The sequence below is a fragment of the Falco rusticolus genome, chromosome 9 (genome assembly GCF_015220075.1).
Source record: "Falco rusticolus isolate bFalRus1 chromosome 9, bFalRus1.pri, whole genome shotgun sequence".
In the NCBI taxonomy this organism is placed as follows: domain Eukaryota; kingdom Metazoa; phylum Chordata; class Aves; order Falconiformes; family Falconidae; genus Falco; species Falco rusticolus.
The window spans coordinates 20,054,719-20,063,418 of NC_051195.1; the positions used below are offsets into that span (position 1 = coordinate 20,054,719).

At 57.6% G+C, this 8,700-nt stretch overlaps 1 protein-coding gene across 1 annotated transcript; it reads left to right on the forward strand.

The window, feature by feature from the left end:
• The first annotated feature begins 5,480 nt into the window (after positions 1-5,480).
• On the forward strand, positions 5,481-6,982 carry DDIT4 (DNA damage inducible transcript 4). The gene is made up of 2 exons (XM_037401032.1): positions 5,481-5,600; positions 5,810-6,982. The coding sequence occupies exons 1-2, from the start codon at positions 5,504-5,506 to the stop codon at positions 6,274-6,276; spliced, it is 564 nt and encodes a 187-aa protein (XP_037256929.1). The 5' UTR covers positions 5,481-5,503; the 3' UTR covers positions 6,277-6,982.
• Positions 6,983-8,700: the final 1,718 nt, after the last annotated feature.

Here is an 8,700-nt window from a genome sequence, read left to right on the forward strand (position 1 = left end):
TTTACACTCAAAAGTGGATTGATTTAAATCAGCTTTTAATCCTGGTTTAACTCTGCCAGCAGAAACCCCCTATTTAAATCCATTCATTTTAATCGTCTTGTTTTTCATTTGTACTTCACTTCTGTTCTTGAGGGGAACTGGGTTTCCATTTGCTGGCATAATCATTTCAACATGTTAATTTTCCATTGATTAGAGCCTCAACACCACATTTGTGCTAGCCGGCAGAGAGACAGGCTTAGCACTGTATTTATGCAGTTGTACAACTTACTGCTCCAGATGCCTAATTTTTCCATTTTCAACATCTTACTTACAAGATTGTTTTATTTTTACTCACTATTTCAGTCCAGCCACATCTGGATTGGAACAGATTAATTTGAATCCATCCCTGTCTTAGTTATATCACCACCAGTTTGTGTTAGCTAAAACTAAAGGGAAGAAGTATGCAGATGCGTTCTGCATTTGTTTCCGTTTATGAATTGGTTCTAGCATCAGTCAGCTTTTCATGGTCCAGAGGCACACGCTGCCCCAAAGCCAGCCCTGGTGCAGAGGAAGCCCCTGTCCCAGCTCCACACCCGTGGAAATTCACTGTACGGTTTCTGAAACCGTGTCCAGGCATTCTCACGTAAGGCTGCAGCTCAGCTGAGACGTGTCCCACGCCGCCTCCCCCATGCACCGCCCGGAAAACCTCCTCCCCAGTCCTGGAGGGCTGCCAGCCCCTGCTCTGTGGGGGCCTCCTGCACAGCAGGTGGGTCCTCAGCCAGGATCACTCTAAACACGATGGCAGTCGGTATTAAAACTCCGTCCCAGGTGGGGTAATTTTGAAAAGAAGGGAGCGTTTCAATCGTTAACTTGTTTGTTTGTTCCGTATCATCTATTTTTAATCCTGCTTACTCCAGCCACCTAAACTTACCCTGGCCAAACTTGCCAAAAATACCCCCCATATCAAGACGACACCGTGGGGTTTGGGAACAGAGCTGGGCACCTTCTGCCGCCCACCACACAGCAGCACCCCGAGCCCCTGCGCTCACCGCCCGCCCGCCCGCCGACCCTACGTGCTGCAGCCTGCGTAATCAGATGCAGAATGAGCCTGTCCTTTTTTACTGCTTGACGTGAAACTTTTCCACTCCAGCGGCCCTCCGGGGACGCCGAGGGATCTGCGCCTGCGGCTCTGCCGGTGGGATGCAGTGCCCAGGCGTTGCCTGGTTCTCCCCACAAGCTCAGCGTGTGCTGAAGGTTCTGAAACACAGTGGGGCTGAGATTTCCCCAGGGCAGCCCCCCCTCGCCCTCCTCCCGTTCCTTGTTTTCCAGCGTTTCTCTGCGGTGTGCTGGGCTCGTGGCTGGATGGAGCAGGGAACAGCCCCGGCTCCGTGCCGTACATGGCTTGTTTGTATGTGCGCCCAGCACCAAAATAGACACATGTGTGAGAGCCATTGAGAGGAAGTGAAAAGTTCACCCTGTACAGTACTACAAATGCAAAAACATGTTGTTGGCTGTTCCCTCCTCCTGCTCAGTAAACACTTTATGTAAGGCGGCAAAAACCAGAGGGATTGCTAGATGGTAAAATAAAAAAAAGCAAACCCTGCACTCCCCCTCCTGCAAACACAGGTTTTCCCTGGCAGCTGGAGACCCCCAGCTGCCCTATTTCTGCTTTGCAGATCTGTGGGGCAGAGTTGGCAGTAACTATTCCTCCTCAGGGTTTTGAAGCACCGTCCCCCCTCACCTCAGGGGTCTCTGCAGCATCACTGGGGGCTTGGCAAGCAGCTCGGGGGCTGTTTGGAGGCTGCAGCTGGGAGTGGAGCAGCAGGGGGAAGGGAGCCCATCAGCTGCGAGCAAAAGTTGATGCAGGGAGGGGAGGGAAAATTAAAAAAAAAAAAAAAGCTGAACAAAGAGCTCCGTTCAGGGCTGCTGGTTGGTTTTCCTGTGGGTGCTCGCAGCAGAACGTTATGTACCGGCACACAAGCCCCACTCGCGCCTCCCCTCCGCGCTCCCAGCCCTGCTGGCCACGGCCCCAGCCCCGGGGATAGTGCCAAGGCACGCGCTCGCTTTGCCCGGCCAAACACCGGTCCGAGGAGAGCCTCTGCCCCCGCCGAGGATGCGGCGGTGTGGGGCAGCACCCCCAAAACACCAGCTCCAGCTTTTGCCTGGGATAGGGCAAAAGCGTCCAAGGGGAGAAGAATTTCACAGCCCCCACCCTGTAAATGGCACGGTGCCGGCCCGGCACTCGGCGTCTCAGCTGCCAAAACCCATCCACTGTCCTCCTTGGATGCATGTTCCTTGTTTCTCTGCCTGACTCCCGCACATCGCGGGCAGGCAGCCTGCCTGCAGCTGCTTTTCCCGGGGGTGAGAGACAGGCCCAAAAGGTTTGGCTGCGGTGGAGACCTGCCCGGCCGGTGGCACACCAGGACCTGCCGCCGGGTCCCGCCTAGCTCGCAGCCTTCAGCTCACCTCTTTGAGCTGGCCACGGGCTCGGTGTGGTGGTGGAGGATGAGCAGGGTCACCCCTTGCCACAACCGTGGACCCGGTGACTGAGGATGGGGCCAGGGAGGGTGCAAAGGACACCCACCCTGCGGGCACTTAGGGGACACCCTGAAAACCACAGCCTCCCCCCAGCTCAGCCCATTCATTGTTTCCCCCCTATGACTACTTGGACACAGAAGATCACAGCAGCCTCTGCGCCATGCCAGCATGCTGAAATTATGTGTAAATTACCTAAAAGTGGCTTTTTGGGCCACGGAGCTGCTGGGAACTTGAAGATGGGGACTACACCATGGGCAGTGGCAGGAATTTGCCCCCCAGCATACGTGGGGCACGTCAGCACAGGACGTGCACCAAGGCACTCACTGAGCCCCCTGCGGTACATCTCCCTTCCTCCTCCTCCTCCTCCTCCCCAGTCCCCTCCCCCTGCAGCCCTGCAAAACTGCTGAGCTCAGCACATCCCGGGCAGGGGCCCAGCCAGGACCCTCCCCAACGCCAGCCATCCCCTGCTTAACCCTTTGCAGAACCAGACAGGCTGGAAATCACAGTGATCAAGAAATCTCATCATGGGGTGGTCCGACAAGGCACAGCCAGCCAGGAACAGTCTGTCCAGAAAGTTTCATCCATCATCCTGAAGCCCCCTCTGATCTCCCCAGAAAGGATGGCAGGTCAGGGGGAAAGGTACACTGCTCGGCCACGAAAATCACACTGGGTTTAAGCTAGCAGCAGTACCCGGGGAAGGGAAGCACTGGGATTACTAATACTGTAGTGAAAACTTTGCTTTCTAGCCCCAAACCATTTCTAGAGGACCTGCTGCAGAACAGCGGCCCGGGCTGCAGTCTCTTTTGGGAAGGAAAACGAGTGGCAAGCCCCGCAATGCTTCCCCTCCCAGCAGAAGGGTGAGCGTGCAGCATCACGTTAGGATTATTTTATTTCAGAGATCAAAAATTATGTTTCACTTTAACACTTGCTATCACACCAGCGGCTGCTTGCTCCCCTGCCTACCAGGCAATGTTATGGCAAAGAAAGAAAAATATTTATGCTCAGCCTCAGCTTCATAAGCTTCAAGATTATTTTTAGCAAGGCGCCTTCCCTGTGGTCCTTTACCTCTTTTTCATTTATTTGCTGTTTCCAACCCCCTATTTTGACCCCAGAGCCAGCCGTTCCTCATCTATTTTCAGCCTCACCCAGTGAATATTCGTACCAATGACTTGGAGGTTGTGGAGAAAAAACCCTGATGAGCTAGATTTTGTTAAAAACAGGATCCCAAACACCATCCAACTGTTCCAGAGCACACGTGTGAGTATTTTGCTCTATTGCTTGGCAAGTGTGCAAATATCGGTGTGTATTTTTAACAGCTGAGATTGGGGTTCTTTCATTTTTTGTCCCAAAAAGCAGAGCAGAAGCCCTGCATGCTATGGGCACAAGCCAGGGCTTGTTCCCAGCTCCCCACACATCCCCTCCACCCCACGGCTCCCAGGACGATACCTGCTCCCCTGGCTTGGGCCCCACTCCCAAAACAGCAAGGGATTCAGGCCTCGCTTCTCCTTTGACCCCTGAAAAGCAATCTCCACACTGCTACAGCTCCCAGTTGGGTGCCCGGACCCTCAGCACCCACTGCACTGCAGCTCTTGGGTGGGAGAATTTGGCCTTGTCCCCCGCACCGTGGAGGTCACAGGCAGTGGGTGCAATGCTGGCACGAGGGGCCTGTCCCCCTTGCTCCTGACCAGCGTTTGCTCTCCACCATGTTTACTGCTAGGCTGTTATCAATCTCTGCTCAGGAAGGACAGTACCCAAGATAGCTCCCAGAATGACTTCAGAGTGTGCTCAGCTCCTCCGATAAAGCCACAGGCAGTGCGCAGGAGGACAAACAAAGCCCTTTATCACCAATTAATGGGCCTTCGGGCTCCCGCACTGCTCAGGCTCTAGCTTTGGAAAGGTCACGTATGCAGGGGCAGGCACGCACAGATCTGTGGGGGTGGTACATGCTTCCAGAGGGCTCAGAGGAGGACGATGCCTTGCCCCCATTTACAGGACCACTGGGGGTAACCCTCAGCCTGGTACTGAACAAAGCTGCCCATTCCAGCCTGGCTGTGCCCTGCTCTCTCCCCCGCCATAACCCTCCGATTTTTAACGTGTTTCACTCCAACAGCCTTCCTTTTCTTAAGAAACCTGAACAGCGATGGCTAATGGGACACTGGCACCCCCATCCCCCGCCGCGCCTGCGGCCTTGGGCTGTTGGTTTGGTTTGTAACCTGCAGCAGGGCAGCAGCAAACACAAGCCGGCCGTGTCTCACGCCAGGGCTGCCTCTGCCGCTCGCACCGCGATCGGGCCCTGCTGGCGCCCAGTGTGCCAGCGGCACCTGGAAGAGGAGGGTGATCAGCGGGCAAGCTCAAAACTTCACATATGAACCCGCCGGCCCCATCACCTGCTGCCTGGTTTTGTGCCAGCCAGGGCCTGTTCCACGGCCCAGAGAGGGGTCGGGAATGGTGGGGACCTGGCACAAACTGGCCATGGCATGTGTCCCTCCTATCGCTGCTGTCCTCGCCGGTGCGGGCCGGGGGCGAAGCGGTGGGGCCGTGGATGGGGTCTGGCCCTGGGGTGCCGGTGGTGAGGCCCAGGCCGAGGCCCAGGCCCAGGCCGTGTGCTGAGGTGCGGGACGGGACGAGGCCCGGGCCCAAGCCGGGACCCCGGGGGTGCCCGGGGGTGAGGCCCAGGCCCTGGGGCGGCAGCGGGGGCCGGGGAAGCCCGGCGGGCGCTGCGCAGAACGGCAGGCGGATTTCGCACGGGCCCGACCCTCCTGACGCAACCCCCCGCGCCGTTTGCAGGGCCCGGGCCGGAGCGGGGCCGAGCGGGGGGGAGGGGGCGGAGCCTCCCGCTGTCACCGGGCAGGAGAGACGCCGCGGACGTGCCCCGCGCTCCCATTGGCGGGCGCGGGAAGGCGGGGCGGGGCCTCCCGCGCAGTCCCTATATAAGGCAGGCGGCGGGGAGCTGGCCCAGCGGAGCGGGCGGCGGAGGCGGGGTGCGATGCCGGGGCTGTGGGAGCGGCTGGCGGTCGGCGAGCGGGGCCGCCTGGAGACCTCCGACTGCGAGTCGCTGGGCAGCGCCTCCGGCTCGGAGGGAGGTGGGTGGGTGGGGGTCCGCGGGGGGGGGGAGCTGCTCCCGGGGGGTTCTGAGGGACTGGGAGGTGGCTGGGGGTGCCCGAGGGGGGTGTGGGGCGCTGTGTCAGCGGCTCTCGTGCCCCGTTACACCTCAGTCTGCTGGGCTGGGGGCACCCCCGGCCCACCCCTCCCTGCGGGCCCGGCGCTGACCTGCCTTTTGTTCCCTCCGCAGATGCCGAGGGGGTCTCCCTGCCGGACCTGGACCTGCTGCACGACCCCGAGGATGAGCTGCTGTGCGCCCACCTGATGGAGGTGGTGCAGGCCACGCTGGCCAGGGCCCCGCTGGGTGCCCGGCGCTGCTCCCGGCTCCTCATGCCGGCCCAGCTCCTGGCGCAGGTGCGGACCGAGCTGCTGCGCCTGGCCTGCAGCGAGCCCTGCGGGCTGCGTGGGGCCCTCCTTGACCTCTGCGTGGAGCACGGCAAGGCCTGCCACGAGGTGGGGCACATCGCCGTGGACCCTGCTGTGGTGCCCACCTTCCAGCTCACCCTGGTGCTCCGCCTGGACTCCCGCCTCTGGCCCAAGATCCAGGGACTCTTCACCTCGGGGCCGGCTTTCACGCCCCTGAAGCTGAGCACGGGCTTCAGGGTCATCAAGAAGAAGCTGTACAGCTCCGAGCAGCTGCTCATAGAGGAGTGCTGATGGGCTGGGCTGAAGTGACTGACCCAAGTGCTTCGGAAGACCTGGTTAGAGCGTGGTGGCTCCTGGCAGCCGCTGTAGTTTAGGTTAGGCTGGAGTAGGGCTGTAGGTGGAAAGTAGTTTGGGCAGGCGGAGGTCCCAGTGGGGTGCCTGCCTGTGCTGGGGCATCCCTGATGCGGAGCAGACCGGGACGCAGGCGGAGGTTGCTTCACACTGTCGATTGTGGGATGATTGCAGTAACCGAGCTCCTGGATGTGGCAGCAGGGCTGCTGGGGGGCACACGGTCTCCTCCTGTTGGCTGATTAATCATGGGGGTGGGGGGGTGGGGGGTGTTTGTAACAAGGATTGTAATCAATGGGGTTTCTGGGGGAGGGAGGGCGTGTGGGTGTGAGTGATGGCTGGGCTGTAGGTCTGGGTCAAAGACAACCCTGCTGCTGGCACCTGGTGGTTCTGTGCGGGCTCCCAGTAAGGCAGGAGGGGGGTCTGGAATCGCATTGCATCTTTGATCATGAGAGGGGTAAGAGTGGTGGGAGAGGGGCATGTGAGGCAAGGCAGGGACAGAGGGCAGGACCCCTCCCCGTGCTGTGCTGTGGGGGCTTCATTGGTTACAGTTTACTCATACACTTGATGTTCAAGTGCAAGACTTCCTATGCAATCATGTTGGGGTGTTTTTTTTACTTTTCTAATAAAACTTGTCTTAATTGATGAACTGTTGTCTCTCTGTCACTCTGGTCTGGAGGGGGATGATGCAACTGCTACCTACTGGTCTGAAATCCTGCTGGCATCCTTGGGAAGCCTTTCCCTGACCAGGCAGCCCCTGTGGTGGGAGCTGAAGGTTTGGGAAATGAGGGGGGAATCCCACTGCACCCGCTCCTAATTGCAGGCCACGGGGCTGTGAGTCAGGGGGAACTGAGTCAGGCTGCTGAGCCAGCCAGGTAGCTCTGTGCCTGAGGAGGAATGCTGTGACACCCCGGCAAGGGGCTGCTGCTCCTCCCCGGGGAACTACAGGGCAGAAAACTTGGGCAGAAAAATAGAATTGGCTAAAATTGTGAGGGAGTGACACAGGGAGGGTCACACCTGCAGGGGGAAGCACTCCCCAGCTCCAAATACACTGCAAAAATGAGACCAATTACCCAAGCCTGCAATTAGAGGGACTTGGGGAAGAGGCTTTCACTGAAGGGTGATTAAGCTGCTTGGCAAACGAAGAGCCCTCAGAAGGTGTGGGGGATAAAAAGAGCCTGAAAAATCATTTCCATTCAAATGTGAATTTATTCTGGCTTGGGCTTCTATTGTTTTGGGGTTTTTTTGTTTCCCCCCCTGTGGATGAACAGTGACCATTTATCATTTTCACCAAAAAAGCAGTTTCTGAAAAGGACAATCCACAACCTGAGTGGTGGCAGCAGAGTTTGCTCCCCCACGTAAATACTGCCTAGGAGCAATTGGGGCAACAAGCAGTGCCAGGCAGGTACAGCTGGAAACATGCCTTTACAAAACCATGTTGTGCAATAGGGGGGTTTCCCCTAAAGTTTTGGGGACCGTGTGTCTCAGTCACATGCCAGAGCATCCCCCTCTCACGTGAGGGGCATCCCTGGTCAGGCAGTGTTGTGCCCTGCAGGGTTGTCCGGCAGCAAACCCACTGTCAAACCAGCGCAGGAGCCACTGAGCAGACTGGAAAGGAAACTCCAAACCCAAAGCTTTTTGGCAAAATCAGAAGAGCAGGTTTTGGCACTGCCAGCACAGGGTGGAAATGGAATGTTTGCTCCCTAGCCATGGTGAGAGATTTATGGCACGGTGATGGCAGTAACGCCGGTGGCTCAGCTTGGGCCATGCTGTCATCCCCTGCTGAGACATATTGTGTCTTGAAGCTATATATACAGCTCCATAAATACACATACTTTTATATATCGCACTCCTAAGCACGCAGAGGGGATAGCCCCATGTCTTGCTGTGCCACCAGCAGCAGCGTGGCCCCCGCTCATCCCCTGCCAGCCTTTCCAAAGGTGGGCAAGGGGACCCTGCATCACTTTTTAAAAAATTATTATTACAAGCAATAACCAACGCTTTGCAGAAAACGCCAAGAAAGCAAAAAAAACCCCACCAAAACTCACATAAGCAAATGCAGGGCGGCAGGACGGCCTCTTCACTGGGGGGGTGCCCAGCAAAACCAGGTCCATGTGCCCCTGAAATGCGCCATGGTCACAACCCCAGCCACGAGCAATGGCAGGTGAAGCTTTGCTTCTATTTATAGCAAAATGGCCTTTCCATGACAAATCTGGGGAGGGATGTCAAGGTCCCTGGGGTTTCGCAGCTCCCTAGAAAGTGCCAGGAGCTTCCAGCAATGCTGTATTTAGCATCTCCCAGGGCAGGGGACAGGCAGAGGGATATTTTGGAATCCAAGAGGTGGTGGTAGGGCTATTTGTGGCACCA

Excerpts from the sequence above, each read along its gene's own strand:
- DDIT4 (XM_037401032.1), top strand. The coding sequence starts at position 5,504 with ATGCCGGGGCTGTGGGAGCGGCTGGCGGTCGGCGAGCGGGGCCGCCTG. Across the intron at positions 5,601-5,809 it reads CGCCTCCGGCTCGGAGGGAG|ATGCCGAGGGGGTCTCCCTG; the intron begins GTGGGTGGGTGG and ends TTCCCTCCGCAG.